We start from the raw sequence: 24,478 nt of genomic DNA, 5'->3' as shown, positions 1-24,478 counted from the left end.
TATTTTTTCCCCCCAAAAAACACTATTTTGTTGTTTTGGTGGGGAAAATCAGATTTTTGTAAAAAATTCAGGTTTAGAAAAATTGGGGATTTTGTTGTCTGAAACTGAAAAATTTCACCAAAAAAGCCCCAAAATGTTTACTGAAACACTTAAAACAATTCAGTTTCCAGAAAATCAAAATATGTTTAGCTTTCATTGAAAAACTGAAAAAAAATATTCAAAGGAAAATAAAACTTCCTAAGAAAGTTTTCATCTTTGAAAGGCCATTTTTCCACTGAACAACTATTTTAAAAAAAAAATCAAATAGCTCTTTAAAAAACTAGATTCAACTTAATTTTAAGAGAGGACATTTAGTTATTTTGATACTTGTTTTTAAAATAAAATTAAAAAAATACTGGTATCAGTTTTTATCTACCAAATACAAACAGCACAGGCATTAGCAATACAGGTTTCCTTGCACTGCCTCCCCGATGTGACTCTACTGGGGAAAGGGTAGTTCAGTCTCTGGTGAGAGGGCCAATTAATTAAGGTATCAAATGTTGCAATGTTTTGGGTGATGAAGATATCCATCCACTAAGATTTGAGTTGAGACCAAAATCTCCTTTCACATAAACTCCCAAACACCTGTCAGATTATAAAAAATTTTGGTCACTGATGATTAATCCCATTATCAATGAATCTCCTAAATCATTCACCATAAATTTTACTTTTAAACCACACTTTCCCCCCATTTCCCATTAAAACAATTAATCAATTACAAAGTGATGATATATAAATTGACAAAAATAATCAGATACATCTTGGTTAAATCCCCTTCTAGAAAGCAAATCCAGAATGATTATAAAATAAAACTGATTCTCAAGTGTCTGTGGAGAGATGAAAATATTATCCTGTCTCCACAACACAAACATTTGGAAAACTGCCTTCTGTTGTTTATAAGTATATTCCAAGATTCTCAAAGTCATGGCTAATGCCTCATTGTAATGTAATGTCAGGACTGGTGGAAAAAAGCAAGAGAAACAATATTTTGAACTAATAAAAGTACTTCTGGTTTTAAAAAAATATCTGTGGATCCCATTCAGATGCTGGTTCTCACCTTTACCACAATTGGCCAGCCACTCTGTTGCTATATTGCTTTGCACAACATCAGCTGATGAGAAGTAAGATGCAAGATTTGCAACAGTGAATCTCTGACATGCCAAGTTCAACTACTGCCTTCAGTAGTTGGTCGGGGTAGAGGAGCGTTTACCGTACCCCATTGTGTTAGGTACAGACTGGGGCCCTCCCCCTGGAGGGAGAAGGAAAGGTTCCCAGAAGAAGGGGATGGGGACCCCTAGACTGAAAAGCCTCGGGGAGGAAGAGGAGCCAGGTCCTCGGGGTAATGAACATGAGAACCCTAGACATCAGAGCCCGGATAGGGTAGACAGAAGGAAGGAGGTGTGGGGAGAAGGCCAGCCCAAGCCCCTTAGAGGGAGGAGAGGGACAACTGGAGCTCCCCACAACACAGCTCCCAGGAGAAGAAATGGGGACCCTGCTTGGTGGTTTGGGGGAACCCGAGGCCTGGGGTTTCCAGCAGGAGGTCAGGATTGGCCTCGACTCCCTACCGGAAGAAAGGGGGATAAAGGAGAAGGGACGCCTGCTGGGGTGCGATTGGTGTGAGGACCTGTGGGTGGTGGCAGAGCTATGGGGACATCCACCCCCAGACCAATCTACTTTTTTGCGGGTGGGGGATGAAGGAGCCTCCAGGAGATGATGCCGGTGATTGCCCGAAAGAGGGGGAGAGGCTTCCCCGGATGAACCCCACCGGACAGGGGTGGAGAGGCTGAGGAAGGACAAACCTGGTGGTTCATAAGGGGGGAGGTGTGTGACAGGGTGCTGGCTAGAAAACCCTGAGCCAGACCTCGGTCACACCAGCTCCAATCAGGAAAGGGGAACTGGAGCTGGCTGAGTAAGCCTAGGCCTAAGTGGCAAACGGGGAACAGCTGCCAGCCTCGTTATCCAGGGGCTACATAGAGGCTGTCAGGAAGGAAGCCAGGGGAGAGGAAAGGGAGGAGTCAGGGAGTTAGAGGCTGCTCTCCCCTGCTGGCTGCAGAAGCTAGAAGTCCCTGAGGCTGTTTGCCTGACACTGTCTGTAGCTACAAATGGTGGGAACTTGTACTGTAAATAAAGAGCATGGGTGATTGCACCAAAGCAGAGGTCTATGGCTGATTTGTGGGTGCAGAAGTGGCAGAAGATAGAGGGGCACACTTGTGCCCGTTACAAGGGATCGTCTCTTAAATAATTACATAAATAAAATAAGAATACGAATCCTGCCATTTTCTGTACTCTGGCACTTTCCAAAACTGTGTATCTATATAGTAGTTACATTAAAAATACATTGAAAGTCCTTTGCCCAAATGTTACTATCAAACACATATGCATTGTTGTTGATAACTATAGTGGTAGCTGTAATGAGATGTAACTTAGTACATCTATCTTACTTTAATTATGTTCCATTTTTTTCCTCTCATTTTGTCATGCCACTGCAGTTCAAGGCTCTGGCAAAGAAATAATACATGAGATGATGGTTTCACAGTTTTTCTGACAGACCGGAAGCAGTAACACTGAATATCTTGTGAAATTTCAGCTCAATCTGGTATGGCTAAATGTTTTAGGAACCTTTGGGTTTGTCTGAAATGAACAGCCAAACCTTTTCAGGTTTACCCATCTTGGGATCCTGTGAATTAGGAGGTGCCTCTGTGGGTTAAATGTAGTTTTCATGGTCTTGGATATATAAAAGGCATCAATTTTTATGTTTATTTTGACATAGACTCCTAAGTCACTAGGGGCCAGTTTTTAAAGATATTTAGATGCCTGAAGATACAGATAGATTTCTAGTGGGATTCTCAAAAGTACCAATTAATTAGGTGCCTTGGCACTTTTGAGAATCCCACTAGAAATCCATCTGCATTTTCAGATACCTGGAGACTTTTAAAAAACTGGTCCTGGATGTTTTTGAAAGTATTCTTTGGTCAGCCTCTTGCAAAGGCCCTCCGTGTGCAGTGCATTTGGTGGTTATTAACTTATTTAGACTCTGCAGGATATATGAGACACCAGTAATAACCAAAAAAACAAAACAAAACAGTATCTGAGTAAGTTTCTGCAGGTTAATAAAGAAAACAACTTGTGCCATGGAGGCTACAGAGTCTTTTATTAAACTACCCTGAGGACTCTAATTGAGTAGACCTATTGAACAGACAGTAATTGCTTTATTCCTTTTCATTCTTTGACATCCTCAGCTGCTTTCTTTTGATTTTCTGTCTAAATCTCATTTTAAGTGGTTGAGTAGTTTACAATCCAGGGAGGAGAAGACGTCTGCAGGTGCTAGCTGTGCCAGCCTCTTGTTGGTAATGAGCTGTGTAAATAAGTTCTTCCTGTACACTTATGCCAGGGTGAATGAATGGTTATTATTTGCCAACATTTCCAAACCTTCCTTAAAATTCAGACCCTTCATTTATATTTAGGTACCTAATTAGACTTTGGGAGATTATGGACCTATTACAGGCAAAAGGCAATGAAGGCTGAATCCTGCAAAGTACTGCACACCCTTAATTCCCACTGGCTTCAATGGCAGTCAGGGTCCTCAGCACCTCACAGGATCAAGCTGTGAATTAACTGGTTGCTGAATATAACTAAAATTCATGACAACATCTAGCTACTATTTAAATCATCCATCCATCTATCTATTTAATTGTATCCAAGTGGAACCGAAACAGACATGAAAACATATTTCCCCACTATATAGATTGAATTGTGTTGTATTCAAAAGTCTCACTCTAGGAGGGAAAAACAGCAAAAAGTAGTAGAAATTGTTTTGATTTGACTTCAGAAATTCAGATGCAGGCTCGATTTTAATTTTAAAAATACTGTTTTTTTCTTTGGAAATGGTTAATTTGTGGCAGGAACAAGTTAATGAAGACTCTTAATTTTATGAAGGTAGAATTGGAAAATATTTTTTACATATAACAATGTCTTCAGTGTCACAAATAGAGAAATACTGGAATTATTGCAAAAAATATAGTGAAGCAAACTCAATATTTTTGCACAGTGCTGCTGTTGACTCATACTCAACAAATAGGATATTTGGATATGCTTCCATGCTCTCAGATATATTCTGCACAGGAGTCTGTATATAGCAATGAAAATAAAATATGTCCTGCTCTCAATGTGATGTATAAATCTTGCGGAATTTGTTTTATAATCTTTTAAGGTTTCATTGGCATTGCTTATGGCTTTAATATGCCGACAGTTATTATGTTTATTTAACGTACGAATTATTTTCTTGCTTTCACAAGATTCTACAGGGGATAAAAAGGGTAAACTTGGGCTTATATCTATATTACCTAAAAGATCCTTAATTTTATACATGTTAACATCTAGCCCAACAGTTCATTGCTACAATCCTATACTAATTAATTTGTACACTTCTTGTTACTCTAATTAGTAATTGCCGTGCTTCAGTGCCGGTATAACAATTTAATGGAGATATTAATCTAGAATATTTATCAATTAAGAGTGGGATTTTCAAAAGAGCCTAAGGCTCAGATACTCAAAGGATCAATGGGAGTTAGGTGCCTAAATACCTTTGAGGAGTGGGGCCCAAGTGATTTAGGAGCACAAACCCTGTTTATTTTCAATGAAACTTGTGCTCCCAAGTCACTGTGGCACTTCTGAAAATCAGTAGGTACTTAATCTCATTGTTAAACTGAATACATAGTCATATTTGAATTTTAAATTGTCCTATATTTTTTCAAAATCTTTTTTGCTTGAATCCATAGTTCTATAGTAGTGACAGAATGAGTCACCATTATGAACTATATTAACCTTTTCAGTAGTAGTTTTATGTGTACTAGAACAAATCATTTGAATAGTCCTCCAAGCTGCACATTTTGTTACTTTAACAGATAAAAGGATTTCAGTTTTGGAATAACACCAATGATGGCGCTTGCTTGCTTAAAAATATGACCAAGCTCCAGGTATTATGTACTGTCTTGCCAAATACTGACTCTATCAATAAAGTGTTCTGGCTACAATAAAACAGCAGACTGGGATAAATGCTCGCCTGGATGCTATAACCTTTTATATTATCTTGTAAAAATAGAGTGTTTGTAATTCTAAGCCATTGCCATTGGGATGGAAGTCAGTCATAACTGATAAAAGGCTATGTAAAACTCAAGGCTCAGAAGGTCATTGTTAATTAAAGGAACTACCTTTATTTTCTGAGCTTTCTATTCATACATTACATTATATATCAGATACTATAGTTATGCACATCATAGAAAAGCCCATGAGGAAATTAATAATTCTTCCTTCAGAGCAGGGCTTGAATGGTGTGCAGTAAAAAAGGCCTAGGGTCAAGCACTGAACAATAAAGAGATAAAAAAATATTGAATACCTGCTCATTCAGTTAGCATCATCCATTTGCTACTGCAAAATATGGGGGGACATAAAACGCCCAAGTTTTTAACATGGGCAAAACTTTTTTTTCCCTACCCTCTATTCTTGGAAATGGCTCGACCATTTTAGCTCACACCCTGCAAAGAAAATTGTAGCCCAAACAGTTATAGTTTGGCAAACGTATAAGCAACTGAAAGCAGGGTCTTATAATGGAAAGTGTTTGGGCAACCTTAATATGCAGAACAAAGGAAACGAATAACATTATTTGAAAAAGCAGGATTTCGTTCCCTCTCATTTTTGAGCCCTGGGTTACAGTGGTTCCGAAGGTCACATAATTTATGCTTAACTTACTCTCTTAGCTCACAGATATCATATGTATTCATTGAATCTTCTTGGACAGAGATCTGTTCCACAATGTAAGTGTTCATTTTCCTTCACCATGCTTCCTTTGTCTCCATCTGGGTGTGTGTTATTTCATCTGGGTGGCCACATCACCCTTTATCTCTGCTCCCTCTAACAACCCAATTTCCAGTACCTGCTGATCAATATTTTATGCTTCTTTCCTGACCTGTTGCTGGTAATGATTCCCCTGTTAATGTCACATCTATCAACAGTTCATACTGAACTTTTGCATATCCATTTGTAGTGTCGCTAGATATAAGCAGACTAAGCAATTGCCCCAAACAGCTCAAGGGTGCCCCAGTTTAGTATTTACCATTACCAAAATACCATTCATCTTATTTAACATGGACTTAACAAGTGTATTATTATATATTGTGTTGGTATATTTTTTGATTTGTAGAAATAATGCAATTATTATTTTTAAGGGGTCAGTAAGAGGGGGCCCAAAGATACTCTGGCTTAGGGGCCCCCGGTGGGCTCGCACCACCTCTTGATTCAGATACACTTTGCTCTCAATGCTCAACAAGACTATACTATCGCACTCATCCCACCTAGAATTTCTTCAGCCATGAAGTTGTGTATTTTGCACAATTTACAAGCCTCCTCCTTTCCTATAGGTTCTCACTCTCTAATAACTTGTATCAAACAATCTGACAGAAAGAACAAGGCATGGAACCAAATTGTTAAAAAAAAGCCACTAAATCCCTGTTATTTTTACATTCAATACTATCCAGAGCCTTATTAAGCTGAATATTCTAGAGAAGACCATAGAAATATACCCTCAATTTATCCAAACAAATCCACGCTGAAATATTAAAAGTGTTATGGAAACATGAAAATTAACAACAGAAAAATAGGAATTTTCCATGCCCTTTCAAGAACGTGAGATGGACCCAACCTGGAAAATTCTACAATCTGTATACTACTACTACTAATAAAGTTATAAGAACCCAAATTATTCTTCTTAAGAATTTTCCTCTCATAGAAGTTCCTCATCTTCTATGAGGAAAATATTTTATCTCTTTCTTTTTCTGACACTCTTGTTCACTCTTTCCCCCAGCAATCTAGCACAACTACAGTAAGTGAACCCTATCAATGCAGTGATGTTTTTTTGTCAGAGAAACTTTCTCTCTTGTTGTTATGTCCTCTAAGTCACTTGCAGAATGGTCCAGAAAAAAGACAGCCACCTGAAGAACAGTATATGCACGCCAACCTAATACTACTATGATATCAAGATCCCATTGCCATTTGCTACATCCCCACAGAACAGACTGGGGAAAACACCAATGAGTTTATTAGAACACAGCTATTGACTATAGAATTCATAGAAGTGAATGTCCTGATTGTCTATTCCTCCATTCCTGTGCTAAGGGCAAGACTGGAGCGGGAAAGACAAAGATGGCTTAAGCCAACTTTGTTGTCACCCTATTCTTGAGTTATCTGGAGGTCTGACATAAATTAGAGCAGCCTCAGGGCTGCTCTAAACTCAAAACATTGACTGCAATTGCCCCCTATGGGTTGTCTGTCAGCTGAGAATAGTGACTGCAGCAGTGATCCAGTCATGTATCATCTCTCCTCTGACTTGTCCTCTACATCAGGGGCTGTGATTTGGGCTCCTGTAGTGCTGGTTTGGCAGCTGTATGCTGGTTAGGGAAGCCCCTTACACCAGAGACATTTTGGGAGAGAGTTGTTTCTGCCTGGTTTCACCCCCTTTACATTGCTGGCATAGTGCAGAGGGGCAATTAGGACAATCACACAGAATCTAGTGATGGCATGGATAATTTTTTGGGAAAGTTCTCTGGCCTGTGTTATACAAGGAGGTCAGACTAGATGATCACAATGTCCCTTGTGGCCTTGGAATCTACAAATCTAGTGATGAAAAAGATTGGTCTGTCTCACTCCCTCACTTCTATTGTTTATTGCTCTTGCTCATTCCAACTTACTCTTGCTCATTGCCTCAATGGTGGTAAGGTCTTCAGGGCAGGGATGATGTATTTTTATTTTTCCTGTGAAAACAACTAGCAACCTTCAGGATGCCAATTAATAACTACTAATAATTAAGGCTGCAAGTTTGTCACGGAGGTCATGGAAGTCATGGATTCCGTGACTTACTGTGATCTCCGTGACTGGGCCAGTCACACCGGCCGCTGCTGGGGCAGTCTCGGGACACCCCCCACCCCCAGCAGCAGCAGGAGTTTAGGTGGGGGGCTCAGGGCTGGGGGTTCAGGTGCGGAGAGGATGAGGGCTCTGGCCGGCGCTTTCCTGAGGGTGGTCTCCCCGGAAGTGGCAACATGTCCTTCCCTCAGCTCCTAGCTCCCACGGTTCCCAGCCAATGGGAACTCGTGGAGTTAGGAGCTTAGGGAGGGAGATGTCACTACTTCTGAGAAGCTGGATAGGGAGCCTGCCAGCCCCGCCAACCCCAGCACCAGAGGGGGTTCTGGGCTGCTCCCAGCAGAGCACCCGCAGTGCCCCCGGACTCGAGCACCCGTGCTGCCCACCGGGCTGCCCCCTCAGCGCCTGCACCCCCCCAAGCACCTGCAGTACTCCCAAGATTAGTCATGTATATAGTACAAGTCACGGACAGGTCATGGGCTGTGAATTTTTATTTCCTACCCATGACCTATCCATGACTTTTACTAAAAATGCCCATGACTAAAACATAGCCTTAAAAATAATACAGTTTCCCTGGCAGTGAAGGATTTCTCCCTATTTTACATTTAGTCTTGTTTAGATAGAAATTCCACCACTTCAATTGGGAGGCCGTTCCACAAACGAATAGATCTCACTGTCAGGAAGTTTATCCAGATATTAAGCCTAAATGTTCTTCTTTTTTAGTTTTATTCCCTTAGTCCTAGTTATACTGACTTTTATTACTGCAGAGATAATCACCAGGTATTGTAATATAACGTGTGTAATCAAGTAAATTGTCTAAAACAAAAAAAATGAATGAAGAAACTTTCTTAAATGATCTTTTTTTCTTATAAAATTAACTGTTTCTTTGAGTAAGTAGCCTGATACAGGTTCTTCCACTGAGTTTCCTATTCTAAGGACTCTTAACATGTGTTAATTATACACATTGACTCTTACATACTAGTAGGAAAATGGTAATTAATGTTTGATCTTTATAGAGTTTAGATAATTATTGACAATTTTAATGCTTCCTAAGTATTACATCATGGAGCCATATATATTATGAGATCCATACTGAGGATAAGTCAGAAATATGTATAGCTCCCATTTGTCTGTACTCACAGTAAGAGAGGTAACATTAAAATGTAAATTACATTCAGAACTGCCCTAACAAGGAGAAAGAAACATGAGTCTATTGTTTAAAAAAGTTAATAGCCTTGAGATCTGTTGTAGCTGCTCCAGGATAACCTTTGCTTTGGGAAAGGGGATTAGTTAGTTACGTTGTCAGTTTTAAAATAGGACTTTTACCCTAGAGCTACATAAGTTCAGTATATGCTTCAAAATGTATCTGCATCCAGTAAGCAGAAATGTATAATTTACCTACCCATATATCAAACTGGGATAATGATACTATCCATTTTAAAGCATTTTAGAGCTATATAACAGCTAAGTATTGATGATGATGATGATTATCCCCCAATCCAGGGACATTGGGGAGAGGGGGTACTGTGCCCTCCTGGCATTGTGATACTGGAAAACTGCAGACTGGCATTGCTAGGCCGGAGCTGAGCAGCTGCAGGGTAGCTGAGGAAGGCTCCCTGCTCAAGATAGGAGTCTCTATCTGAAAGGAAGGAATGTGCCAGTGCAACAGGATTGGTACTTGGTCCACTGGGTTCTGTTTGTTTGTTTCATGTTAATACAAAAACTGTACAAAAACTGTAATAACTAATTAGAAAAGATTTAAAAAAAAAACGAATCCCAAATCCTGACATTAGCTTGGCTCGTCAATATGATTTGTAACTCTAACCAGCCCGACAGACTGATTAATTTATTGGCAAAAACAATAGCTATATTTTGGCGTCTTTTTAGATTAAAAACAAGATTTATCAAACAAAGGACAATAAATCTTGGAGCTCAGCTGTGGCACTGAGGTGCGGCCCAGTGCTGGGAACTGAGGGAAGCTGTGTGACCCCGTCCCCAGGGCAAACTCCAGAAGGCAACATACCTCACAAAGCACAATCCCTCTCAGAGCATATCAGCATGCAGGAGTCTGTGCATGTTGCACTCTTCCTTTGGACATGCATCCCTGCTGCTGGGGAGTGTCGGAGACAGAAGGAACAGTCCCTTCTCATTCCCTTCCATGAGTGGTCAGGCACTATCTAGCTGCATTCTGAGGACTTGTCTACATGGGTCCACAGTTCGAACCTTGTGGATGTGCATTGCAGCGCGCTCTATCATGCTGCACAGTAACTATCCCATGTGGATGCTGCAGGTGCAAACTAAAAGGTATCTAGGTTGCACCCACAGTTTCCACACGGGGGAGTTACAGCGCAGCACACCAGCACATGCTGAAATTCACACCCACATAGGCCGAACTGCAGGGCCATGTAGACATATCCTAAATGTCATGATCAACAATATCTGGAGCCCTCTCAATTTGGGCCAAAAATATAAAATGCATAACCATTTTCCTTTGAAGCTAACAGGTCAGGGAGTCTAGGAAGGGTTGTGGAGGTGTTCAGTGCAATAGCTTCATAGAGGACTGTGAGGATGGAAAGAAAGTCAGGGGCCTACTGTGAGGAAGGATCTGTGTGTAGCCTTATTGACACTGGACAGTAGCACCAGTTTAACTAAAGTTGCGATTTTAAACCAATGTAATGAACCTGTGTGAACCTCTGTGTGGACTCTCCTATATTGGTTTAAACCAGGCTTATTGTAGATTAGCCTGATTTGTTTAGGAATCATTTTAAATTGAACCAAAATAAAGCAGAGACTACAGTACATCCTGGCAGATGTAGTGTGGCTAGTGAGGAGGGGCTAAAGGCGAGAATGGGGACATGAGGGAACTGGAACTACAGCTCCCATGAGGCACTGCACCCACTCAGGCAGACACAGAGGTTAACAATCCGGTGACCCAAACAAAATATTTTGTTTTAGGTGAACCCAGGCAAAAACATTTACTTTTGATTTTCCTGACAGAAAATTCAGCAGAAATCATTCCTGCCCCCCTGTCCCCTACCCTGGAAACTTTTGACTTTAACAACACCCCATTTTCTGATGGCAAAATGTTTTGACTGAAATTTGTTAACTAGCCCTAGTCAATTTTTCACAGAAAAAAAACATGTTTGAAAAAAGTCTGTTTTGGATTTAAAAGCTTATTGGAAAATTCTGACCAGCACTAATTGTAATTTGTGCACCTTCATTATTTGTGAAATATGGCTGTGACCTTTGGAAATGTTTAAAATTAGTAACAACACACTCTGAGACTATAAGTTCTGCAAGTACTACAAACTGTCTTGTTCTCTGTCACAGAACATCCTTACAGCTAAAAACAAGAACATAAGAATGGCCCTACTGGGTCAGATCAAAGGTCCATCTAGCCCAGTATCCTGTCTTCTGACAGTGGCCAGTGCCAGGTGCCCCAGAGGGAATGAACAGAACAGGTAATCGTGAAGTGATCCATCCCCTGTTGCTCATTCCCAGCTTCTGGCAAACAGAGGCTAGGGACACCATTCCTGCCCATCCTGGCTAATAGCCATTGATGGACCTATCCTCCATGACCTTATCTAGTATTTATCAAGTATTAAATAAAATGTTAAACATAAGAACATAAGAACGGCCCTACTGGGTCAGACCAAAGGTCCATCTAGCCCAGTATCCTGTCTACCGACAGTGGCCAATGCCAGGTGCCCCCGAGGGAGTGGACCAACAGGCAATGATCAAGTGATCTCTCTCCTGCCATCCATCTCCATCCTCTGACAAACAGAGGCTAGGGACACCATTCCTTACCCATCCTGGCTAATAGCCATTAATGGACTTAACCACCATGAATTTATCCAGTTCTCTTTTAAATGCTGTTATAGTCCTAGCCTTCACAACCTCCTCAGGTAAGGAGTTCCACAAGTTGACTGTGCACTGCGTGAAGAAGAACTTCCTTGTATTTGTTTTAAACCTGCTGCCTATTAATTTCATTTGGTGACCCCTAGTTCTTGTATTATGGGAATAAGTAAATAACTTTTCCTTATCCACTTTCTCCACATCACTCATGATTTTATATACCTCTATCATATCCCCCCTGAGTCTCCCCTTTTCCAAGGAGAAGAGTCCTAGCCTCTTTAATCTCTCCTCATATGGGACCCGTTCCAAACCCCTAATCATTTTAGTTGCCCTTTCTGAACCTTTTCTAGTGCCAGTATATCTTTTCTTTAGATAGGGACTCTAAATTGAAAGATAAGAGAAGTAAATAGATTTTTTTTAAAGTGAAGCATCTAGTAAATTTCAAATTGGTAATTTATATAAATCTGCACTACAGTGGATAGAAATCACAAAGTTATCAATTCTCATGCTACGGGGCATACATTAATCATCAGCTGAGGTCAGAAAGAAAATCCCTTGAATCTTACCCCCTTGCCCCTACCATGGTATAGAATTATAATTGGCCAGGAGCAGGCTGGCTTTGATTTTTAACTTTCCTCTGAATTATCTGCTACAGTCCCCAAATACTAGATTAGATGGCCTACTGGTCTATTCTGTGATGGAATATTCCACTGTGTATTCCTCCTTCAATAATCTTCACAAAATATGTCTGAATTTAACATTTTCCACTATATTTTCTTTAGTAATACATTTACCCAGGACCCACGGTAATATCATCCACTCGACAACGGTTGGAGGTGGCCCCTGCATGTTCAAGTCCGACCTGTCGATGTGCTGAGAGGCAAGGAGCAACAGAAACAGAAAAGTCAAGTAGGATGCAGTATGACAGATAAATTTGATAAATGGCTTTTTGATGAACAGCCCTAATGGGCTTTTGGGAGCGATCAGGTAGCACACAGAGAAGACAGGGAAAAGGAGTCCAATCACGGCACATGTCAACATCTTCACTGCCCAGTGCCGCCTCCTCCAGCCTGGGAACTCATCGTACCAGCGGGATGCAAGCAGCTGCTGACAGTTGGGCTGGGCAACAAACTAAAGGGAAAGAAAGAAAGGACAAAGTCAATTCCATGTGATTGTTACCCATTCATTTTCTCCACAGGCCTACTTTAGGGCCATATTTTTATTGGCTTTTGGGTGGGCACACAGAGGAAAGCTTTTGAGAAACCACCATGCTATTTACACAACCTATGCAAGTACTACTCATAATAGCAGCCCATGTGAACAAGGACTGATAAGCCCCTCCTTCCTCCAGTAAGCCAGTAACTGGAAAGAGGGTGGGTGGAGACAACAGGGGGGGACTTGGCTCAGCCCCATTGTGGCACTCCAGGCATCTCTACCTCACCCTAAAGGTGTTGGGTGTGTGTGCCTCCATGAAGCCAGGGGCTTTTGGGAGAGATGGTGCCTACCAAAGGATACTCCCTCATGTTACTCCCCCAGAAGTGGTACAGCTCATGCTGTGTACAGCATACACAGAAGCCCTTAAAATTCACTTTTTAAAAGTATTTATGCTAGTAAATCTCAACTGCTCAAGTGTTAATGGAAATCAGACACAAAAGGGTTGTGACATGGATGTTTCAACATTTGTTTTCAATTCAAATACATATTCACAAAAAAAGTTTCCACTATTCACTCAGCTCTTGAATAGAACTTGAAGATCATCAGATAAAAGTCACTATGGAAATACAAAGAATTATTGTTGTTGCAGGACTATAATTTAGCATCTTCAAAAAGTAAAATTGAATGCAATAATAAAAAAAAGCTTTTCCTCATCATGTTACCTGAAAATTCTCTAATTTAGTTCTATCGGAATACTGAGCAAAGCTTATGTAGATATACTGTTTGCTTCTTGCATAACTGAAGTAAAGAACTTGCCATCCCTAATACTCCCTGCCTTTCTTAGTAAACCTTTTTCATATTCATTTTCATCCTTTACAATATTTTTACAGTGTTATTTTATTATTTTACAATGTATTGTATACTACCTAGCTCCTGTTTTTATTTTTACATTGTGATCTGTTTCTTAAAAGTAACTAAAAGTATTTTCTACAAATGTCATTTTTCATATAAATATATGCACTTAATATCCTTTTTCAAAGAAGATTCTGGTGTATTTCAGACTTTTCTTCATATGATTTCCTTTATCATATAGTTCATATGCTAAATTTGATACAGGGAGACATAGAAGTAATAGAACTGACATAAGTAGACATATAATAGGATTAACACTTCCATCAAACAGAGTAAAGGTTAAATAAGAAACATGCTCCTTTTTGCATCAAACACACACATACTCAGTCAATCAAAATTAAAAACTTAATATAGCCATGCATTAACAATTTTTCATTTAGTTTCTGTTTGGTTCAAGGAATTTGTTTTTTTAAAGCATCACTACTGAACAATTTTAGATGGCTTTGAATTCCAATCATATGCATGTAGAGTAATTATAAGTTTTATATGTCATGCTTTTTGATAAAATCTTATAATTACAGAGGGCCAGATTCTGCAATTCTTACTCATGGTAAGTAATATATTACTTTTTAAATAGTCCCTGAAATCATTGGAACTACTGGCAGGGGAAAGTATTACTCATTGTAGGTTTGGCAGAATCTGGCACTCAATTAAAATTCAAAGTGCATCTTTCTGTATACGTCTGGATCTTGTTAGTAAAATTAAAGGGAACCAGCTCCCTGGACCAAATTCAAACCTGCTGCATGCTGGTAGAATGTCAGTGTTTTCAATAAAGATATACTGGCTTACCATGCACTAGCTCTGAGGCTGATCCCCTGACTATTAATTTGTTATTTTTGAATGGGGAAAAAGGAAAAAAGAAAAGGGAAAAAAAGAAAATAAGTTATACTGTAAGAAACATGAAAGGAACAAAAAGAAAAATCAAACAGTGTTCTCTGTTTCTTTCATTAGGAAAAATATTAAGTCCTAAAGGTTTCAGATGTTTATCTCAAGTTAGAGCTGCATGGAATAATACCATATGCAATTAAAGCAGCTTGTTTCAATGTGATGTGCTGCCAATGTTTTAACAAGGTGTCCCTCAAAAATTTTTCACCTCACTTGGCAACGTGTGACATTCTCTGAATTTAATATTTTTTTCTCTTCCACCCCAAAGTTTGACAGCTCCATGCTCTTTTCCCCTCACCACAATATCTGTCAATTCTATATCAATCTCTTTTCCTAAAAATTCATCAGTTCCACACTCCTTCCCTCTTTCCAGGCCTCACCTGCTTGATATGGGGAGTCAGGAAAAGGAACAACTTTTCCCTGGCTAATCTGAGATTTGGGGTGGAAGCAGGTGTCCCTTGGCTTGTCAGGGGTGGTTAAGGAGAAGTAAATTTATCCTGGGTGGAAGTGTTAGAGGGCTTTCCCTTCACCCCCTCCCCTGGTTCTTTTCACGCAGACAGAAAGCAGAAGACTAGAAGTCGTAAGTGCAGGCAATTCTATGTTTATTGGGGTTAGTTCCAAGCAAGCATATCCATAGCTCTATACACCGGCAGAGTCTGTTTCCCAGTGTTCTGTTCCCAGCTCTGACGCCGCAGAGCCTTGCCTGTGTCCCCATTCCCTAGTTCCCTTTCCCATTTCCCCTTTCCCCCTCCTTAGCAGGCCCAAATATACCCTCAGTGCACAACCCTAGTCCCAACCCTTACAATTTATGATCATGTTCCATTTTGGAGGGTCATGAGTTGGGGTCTTCATCCCTCCTCTTTTGTATCCCATGAGAGGGGTAAGGAGTGAGGTTGTGTTCTGACCAAGGCCAGGCTTTACTTCGGCTTTTAGTGTTTCTTATGCCTCCCCACCCTCCAAACTCCTTGCCCCCCCTAACTGGTTGCTTGACCTTAGCTTGAGAGAAGAGCTAGGCAGACTTCTAGTGAATGCTTGTATATTATACTCCCATGGTAACCTGTAACACTTTAACTGTATCCCTTATCTTTTCCCATTGTACTAAAAGTCCCATCTGGTTGTGGGAAATGAAACACACAGTCTCCTTGTTCATTGTTCTTCACACATATTAATATAAGATAGGACTATCAAAATGTCAAACCCAAAATTCTATCTCAGGCTGACAAACAAGCCTATATGCTAACAGGTAGTAGTGAGGAGTCTCGGGGAAGGAGGCAGGAGGCAGGGCCGGCTCCAGGCACAGCCTGGCAAGCAGGTGCTTGGGGCGGCTGCTCCGGAGAGGGGCAGCACGTCCAGCTATTCGGCGGCAATTCGGCGGACGGTCCCTCACTCCCGCTCGGAGCGAAGGACCTCCCGCTGAATTGCCGCCGCAGATCGCGATTGCGGCTTTTTTTTATTTTGGCTGCTTGGGGCGGCCAAAACCCTGGAGCCGGCCCTGGAAGGAGGGCTCCTGTTTCTTCAAAGTGTGAGCTGGAGTCGGGCAGGCAGGCAGAGGTGGGAGACAAGTGCACTGCAGCGACTGTAGGAATCACATTCAGCGCTGCTGCTGCATGTCCTGCCTCCCTTCCTCCTTATGCAGTTCTGGAGAGAGAACCTGGCAAAAATGGTGCTGTACAGCTTGCAAGGTAGACATTAAAGGGGAGATTCACTTGCATCCGTGCTTTGCCAATACCAAGTGCACCTGGGGCATGGTAGCTGTAGGAGTGAGCAGCAGGTGCTCAACTCTCGTCTCAAAAAGGGCTAAAATATTAATGTGAAATGAAATTAAAATGTTAATGTAACAACAAGGCTTGTTAACCAATTGGAGCTGGCCTGTAAAACAACGTTGTGCCCCAATACCCAAATATGATTTTGTTCCTCCCTGATCATATGGCTATTACATGATCTAGATAAAGGAAAATTGTGGCCTTCCAAACTACAAATTCTTCATATATGTGAACAAAATGGCTAACCTCTAGCTGTCTGTTCACTATGTGATTTCTTGCCCATTCCCCAAAAGCATCTGGTCCTGACTACTGTCAAGGAAAGGATACAGTACAGATGGATAGCTGGTCTGATCCTGCATCACATTTCCTGTCTTCCATGCTAAACTAAGGATTTTTGGAAGGGTAAGGAAGATGATTCTTTGGAATACACCCATTCAAAATTTGAGTTTGGTTTCTACTCCCAACCAGCTTCCTGTTGCAGAAGTGTAGCCCTGATGCTTGTTTCTGTCAATCCTAGTGATGAGTTTACATTGGCTGATAAATAGGTTTGTTTTCAAGGCCACCTTCAAAATGAAAAAGGCTAGAATATTATTTTTAAATGAAAGTTGAGATCCATTAGCAGGGTCCCTTGACATCCCTCCAACTCAGCAGCGTGTTTCAATACAACTGGGAAAATGGTTTTGAGAGGGTTCATGTTCATATTCTCTGAAACCCTCTTTACAGGGCAGGTTTGGATTTGTTCACTGAGTCATTTTCACTGAGGCTGAAGTTGTAATTAAAGTATCTTGCATACTTTGAACGAAATCAAGTCCACTTCTCCAGGAACCAATTAACATCAAGAACCTCTGACATGTAATTAAACACAAATTTTAAATGAAAGACGTGCATGCATCTCCCATTTATCTTTCCCTTATCTGTTTAGTTTATGAGCAACTGAAAACTGAAAACAATGACCTAGAAGTCCTCTTCCACTAAATGCCAAATACCAAGTAACTCCATATACAAATACCAATGAGACATTAATCTAATGTACTTTAAACAAGCGAGCGGATGTAAAAAACATGAAACAAGAATAACTGTGTGCATGTTTCAAAACATGTCTAAACATGCCATGTGAGTCCTATATGAGCTGCAGACATAGTGAAGTGGCTCTTGTGGTGCAGAACACAGGCAGAGATATAAAACAGAATCCATGAAGCAGCATGTCCAGATGCAGATGATTTATTAATCTACAAAAGATCCAGACCTCCAATTTCATGGTTTTATATGATAACAGCATTGGCATAGCTAGTGAACAATTTCCTCAAGTAGCAATAAATCTCCTTTCATTGCAACCGTTTCTTTTGACTACCCAGTTCTATCAGCCATATATCTAATCCAGGCCTTCCCCAAGTGTTTTGTTTAGACCTCCTGAAAATAACTCTACATCTGCTCCAGACACATTTTCAAATTTACACTTGTTGACTTTATTTCTAAAAGTATTGTACAAGTGAATTACAAATTTCCTGTATCATTTGAACAAGAGTAAATCACTTGACTCATTTTTGTGGGTGGATGGTACAAGCAAGCATTGTGTATGATTTTCACTAGAGATATATAAATGCATTACACAAGCTTAATAAGAAATAATATTAAGCAGTATGGTTCAGTGAATAGGGGACTGGTTTATTCATAGATTCTAAGGCCAATCTGATCATCTGTTCTGACTTCCTGCATAACAGGTCACTGATTCAGAGTGATCTGGATTGCTTGATAAACTGGGTGCAAGCAAACAGTGTGCATTTTAATAAGGTTAAATGTAAATGTATACATCTGGGATCAAAGAATGTTATAGAAGTTACACTATGGGGGAGTTTATCCTGGGAAACAGTGACTTAGAAAAAGATTTTGGGGTTTTGGTGAATAATAAGCTGAACATGAGCTCCCAGTTTGACACAGTGGCCAAAAGAGCTAATGTGATACTTGGATGCATAAACAGGGGAATCTCAAGTAGAAGTAAAGAAGTTATTTTCCCTCTGTATTTGGCACTGGTGCAACCACTGTGAGAATACTGTGCCAGTTCTGGTGCCACAATTCAAGAAGGTTGTTCATAAATTGGAAGGGGCCCAGAGAAGAGCCATGAAAATGATTACAGGATTAGAAAATAGGCCTAACAGTGATACATTCAATGAGGGTCAATCTATTTATCTTAACAAAGACAAGATTAAGGGGTGACTTGATTAAAATCTATAAGTACCTACACGGGGAACAAATATTTAATAATGAGCTCTTCGATTTAGCAGGGAAAGGTATAACATGATCTAATGGCCGGAAGGTGAAGCTAGCCAAATTCAGCCTCAAATAAGGCATACATTTTCAACAGTGAGAGTAATTAACCATTGGAACAATTTACCAAGGGTTGCGGTGGATTCTCCATCATTGACCATCTTTAAATCAAGACTAGATGTTTTTCTAAAAGATACGCTCTAGGAATTATTTTGGGGGAGTTCTATGGACTGTGTAATACAGGAGGTTAGACAAGATAATCACAATTGTCCCTTCTGGCCTTAGAATCTATGAATATATTCCTACTAAATTCTTCAATTTTGATGAAATTGCATCTTATGATGGAAAACTTCCATAGAATTTTTTTTTAGCAACTCTGTCAGATACCTTTAAAAATCTGACCTAGAGTCACTGATAGCATTGGTTAATATATTTTAATCTTCATATAGTTCATTAGCCTCAGTGTCTCCACCAGGACTACAACATTGACTGTTCATAAATTTAGCAAGTTTCATTTTCAGCAATGCCAGATGTTCTCCATGATCTGGTAGTAATTTGGATAGCAGATCTTCTATAATAAATCCTGTTATGCTAAAAGTCCTTCATGCATGCTCTTCAAGATTTGCCATTGCTGGGGGGAGGAGGGGGCAATTTATGATTCCCAAAGTGAAGCTTACAAGATCAGCCCAGTATGATTTCTTTGCTTTCCAGTATTCCAATGTACAGTTTGGAATATCCATAAGTGGCTTATCAGGAGGATACTAACTCACAATTCAAAGAATGGATTGCTCAGCCTTTGGTTGGAATAGCATAAAAGCAATCTGTGCAAAATGTCTATGAAACTGGTGTCTGTAGCCTGATGTCTGTGCATTCGTGAGTCACAGAATTGCTGTTAATGTTAATGCTGGGAAATGGTGAGTGAAGAGAGAACACGGAAGCTGTTGAAGCAGTTACTCGCAGATCTCTGCCCCTTCTGTTAGAAGATTCATGTCATATCTTCTTACAGTGTTTGTCTTCTGTCATATCATGTCACAACTAGGAAACTTTGAACCTAAGGTCTTGGACTGAGGCAATCATATGGTTTGTGGGTTTGATCCCGTTTAAGACAGACAGACAGACAGACACACACACACACACACACATAGATTGATGGGTCAGTAACTGTTGCAAATCCCTACTATAAGACTATTCCATTTCAGTATAATATTCAGTAGATTCTACACTGCAGTTAAATTAGGTACTGATTCAGCAAGGTACTTAAGCATATGTCTAACTTTAAGCACATTACTTGCTCCATTGAAGTCATTAGGCCTATTCACATGCTTAAAGTTAAGCTGATGCTTAAGTACCTTGCTGAATTGTAGCCTTAATTATAAAATAATTGTTTTTACATTTTTCTATCTTAATGTTTTATGACTGTAAAAAAGCAGATTCTTTGTCTCACTGGTTTATTATGTTTGCACTGCTTATCCAGAATATTGTCCTTGAAGTCTGTTTCTCCTTTCTTAACTGGAAAGTTTACATTCTAAGGTATCAATAACCTCTTTTGCACCAGTGGTGTTATATTATGTGTTCTTTGACATGATATTTCTTGATCCGTTTTATTAGCAGTCACTGTGTTTCTCATTTTCATGTACAATGTGTTCCTAGTACCTTCCAGCAATTTGGAAGCATGAAGGATGTTTTCCAGCAAAGATACCCCTGGCTGTTCTGCTTTAGTCTATTCATGTGATTCTACCTTGCTACAAATGATTCTGAATTCCTTCTCGCAGATCTTATCTACAGGCCTGTTTCTTTTAAGTGTGTGGTAGCAGGGTCCACATAGGACGTTACTGAACAGCAAGCTAGTGCGCTGTAATTTCACACCAAAATTGCTGCACCCTTACATCCCTGGTAGACAGGCCCTTCTCATGTTCTCAAGTTTCATGTTGTTGTTGACTTATTCTGATCAGTAGTTTTGCCGCATTAAGATTGATGTTAATATATTTCCTATTGACAACAAACGCTTTTCTCAGATACTATGGATAACATCAGATAAAGAGAAAGCAACAGAAAGATGCCAGTTAAAGATTGATCCTGCAAATACTTACACACATATTTAGGATCAATTCACATCCTTACAGGTAAGCATGTGAATAAGTGGTTTTAGGACTGAGACTGAAGCCTTTTAAATTCTTGCACTCTCTCTATTAATATACCCGGGATCATCATGATGAGGATAATGACCTGCAATCCAGGAAATACACAAAGGACTTCAGAAATGCATTATAAACTAAAGATTTTTTTTAAACAAATGATCTATTTCCAGTACTGTAATGCCTAGAGGCTCCAGTCAGAGTCCCGTTCTACTAGGAGCTCAACAGACATATAGTACAAAGAAGTCTTTGCCCCGAAGAGTTTAAGATATTGCATTGTAACACTTTACTATCTAGTCTAATGAATGCAAGAGCCCATATAATGTCTTCACTCTGACATCAATAAGAGTTACACGGGTTACATACATTAAAAAAAAGGGTCATGATAGAGTGCCTAAAAGGGATCGGTATTGATGGAGGGTGGTTTCCCTTTTGCCTTCTTTGTGATGTGACATGTAAGACCAGCCTCTAATAACATTCTCTAAAATTTGGTAGTTGCAATGGAGAAGAGAACGGATTGGAAAATAAGTGATTATCATGACATGTGCATTCTGAATTCCTTTAAAATACCATGGGTAAGATTCTCCATTTCCCTGTACCTTGTGTAAACATTTACACAATTGCCAAGTGGGTGTAAAATGCAAGCATTGGGATTTAGTACCATTTTAGATTCACTTTGCAATCACTTGTGTACATTGGTGTAGGGCAATTGAGAATCAGGCTCAGTGTTGTAGAACTTAAAAAAAAAGTTCCAGAATTTGTATGAAACCCCAAGTTTTTCAAGGTCCTTTCTATCCCAAATTGTTCCTGGTCTACTGAATGAAAATTCTCTTTCATAAGGCACGAGACACAGTTCCACAAATCCCAAAGTACTGGCTAAAAGAGCAGATGGGCAGGGGAGAGAGGAGGTTGGATAAGGAGGGGGGACAGCTGTGCAGAGAAGCAATGGCAAGAAGCTTTAATAGGATGCAGGAGAGAAAAGTGGAGAGACCCAAAGAGGAGAATGAGGGCTGAGATTTACAAGCAAGGATTATAGTCTTTGCAATGGTGTTTGGTATGGATTGGATGGTGGTGGTGGTCACTGTAAAGTAGGGAAGAGAGGAGGAGGCTACAGGAATTCTATATGATCAACATGTTTTTAAATTAGGGCTGTCAAGCGATTAAAAAAATTAATCGCGTGATTAATTGCGCTGTTAATAATAGAATACCATTTATATAAATATTTTTGGATTTTTTCCACATTTTCAAATACATTAATTTCAATTATAACACAGAATACAAAGTGCACAGTGCTCACTTTATATATTTTTTTTATAAATATTTGCACTGTAAAAATAAAAGAAATAGTATTTTTCAGTTCACTTAATACAAGTACTGCAGTGCAATCTCTTTATCATGAAAGTTGAACTTACAAATGTAGAGTTATGTACAAAAAATACCTGCATTCAAAAATAAAACAATGTAAAACTTTAGAGCCTACAAGTCCACTCAGTCCTACTTCTTGTTCAGCCAATCGCTCAGACAAACAAGTTTGTTTACATTGGCAGGCGATAATCCTGCCCGCGTCTTGTTTACAATGTTACCTGAAAGTGAGAACAGGCGTTTGCATGGGACTTTTGTAGCCAGCATTGCAGGATATTTACATGCCAGATGCGCTAAAGATTCATATGTCCCTTCATGCTTCAACTACCAGTCCAGACATGCGTCCATGCTGATGATGGGTTCTGCTTGATAACAATCCAAAGCAGTGCAGACCAATGCATGTTCATTTTCATCATCTGAGTTAGACGTCACCAGCAGAAAGTTGATTTTCTTTTTTGATGGTTCAGTCTGTAGTTTCTGCATCGGAGTATTGCTCTTTTAAGCCTTCTGAAAGCATGCTCCACACCCCATCCTGATTAGATTTTGGAAAGCACTTCAGATTTTTAAACGTTGGGTTGAGTGCTGTATCTATCCTTAGAAATCTCACATTGGTACCTTCTTTGTGTTTTGTCAAATCTGCAGTGAAAGTGTTCTTAAAACAAACCACATGCTGGGTCATCATCCGAGACTGCTATAACATGAAATATATGGCAGAATGTGGGTAAAACACAGAGCATGAGACATACAATTCTCCCTCAAGGAGTTCAGTCACAAATGTAATTAACACATTAGTTTTTTTAACAAGCGTCATCAGCATGGAAGTATGTCCACCGGAATGGTGGCCAGAGCATGAAGGGGCATACGAATGTTTAGCATATCTGGCACGTAAATACCTTGCAATGCCGGCTATAAAAGTTCCAATGCGAACGTCTGTTCTCACTTTCAGGTGACATTGTAAATAAGAAACGGGCAGCATTATCAATGTAAACAAACTTGTTTCTCTTAGCGATTTATTGCACAAGAAGTAGGACTGAGTGGACTTGTAGCCTCTAAAGTTTTACATTGTTTTGTTTTTTTGAGTGCAGTTATGTAACAAAAAAAATCTACATTTGTAAGTTGCACTTTCACGATAAAGAGATTGCACTACAGTACTTCTATGAGATGAATTGAAAAATACTATTTTTTTATCATTTTTATGGAGCAAATATTTGTAATCAAAATAATATAAAGTGAGCAGTGTACATTTCGTATTATGTGTTGTAATTGAAATCAATATATCTGAAAATGTAGAAAAACATTCAAAATATTTAATACATTTCTATTGGTATTCTATTGTTTAACAGTGCGATTAAAACTGTGATTAATCGCAATTAATTTTTTTGAGTTAATCCCATGAGTTAACTGCGATTAATTGACAGCCCTAGTTTTTTAATTATTGGTTCAAAGAAAATAATTGTTCATGAAGCTGACCTGTTTCATCTATCTCCTCTATTCAGGTACAATCTGGTATTCATTTACATTTTCCCTTTGTCACATATATGGACCATATTTTGATCTCATTGTAAAACCATTGTTTGCACTGATGTAACTGAAATCAGAATATGCCCCAGTACCTTTTATTATGGTAAAATATAATTTAATATACAACATACTTGGGGTGGGGGGTAATAAAACAGGCAATTTCAAAAGGGAAAATATTTAAAAAGTTAACTTTGAGAAATTAATGATGAGCATCATTACATAAATGAAGATGCTACGGCTTTTCACTTTAATATTTTTGTCATCAAATCTATGACCTTCATTCTATGCTTTGTGACTGCTCAGTAGAGTGAACCAGCAGACGGCAAACTATTAAAACATCCATAAAATCAGCCAAGGCTTATCTATAATTACAGTGATTATAATTAATATAATAGAAAATACAATGAACATTGAATATAGCTCTTAGGAGCTAGTTATGTATGAAAATATAGTTATGCATTAGACTTCCCAATGCTTATGGAAACACATTCACTTGGCCAGATTTATGGATGAGTGTACAAACAGTGCTGTATAGTCATAATTAGGATGTTGCTGCAGTTTTTATGGCAGTGGAGTACAAAACATACTTTACATTTTTGTCATGAGCTTTATGCCCTAGACTTACAGTAGTAAAAAAACAACAACAATAAAAAAACCCTGTAGTGGTAAATAATT

The 24,478-nt window shown here is 39.4% G+C and overlaps 1 protein-coding gene across 6 annotated transcripts in view; it reads right to left on the bottom strand.

Moving 5' to 3' along the window:
* TRPC4 (transient receptor potential cation channel subfamily C member 4) overlaps positions 1–24,478 on the bottom strand; it is a 131,590-nt gene that overhangs the window by 42,473 nt on the left and 64,639 nt on the right. For all 6 annotated transcript variants that reach the window (XM_065404373.1, XM_065404366.1, XM_065404381.1 and 3 more), the window contains one exon: positions 12,600–12,936. In XM_065404373.1, coding sequence (XP_065260445.1) covers positions 12,600–12,936 — 337 coding nt within the window. The remainder of the gene's footprint in view (positions 1–12,599; positions 12,937–24,478) is intronic.

Source organism: Emys orbicularis, chromosome 1 (assembly GCF_028017835.1).
Source record: "Emys orbicularis isolate rEmyOrb1 chromosome 1, rEmyOrb1.hap1, whole genome shotgun sequence".
NCBI lineage: Eukaryota > Metazoa > Chordata > Testudines > Emydidae > Emys > Emys orbicularis.
Note: the sequence above shows the minus strand (reverse complement) of the source record. Positions and strands in the feature narration are given on the sequence as shown.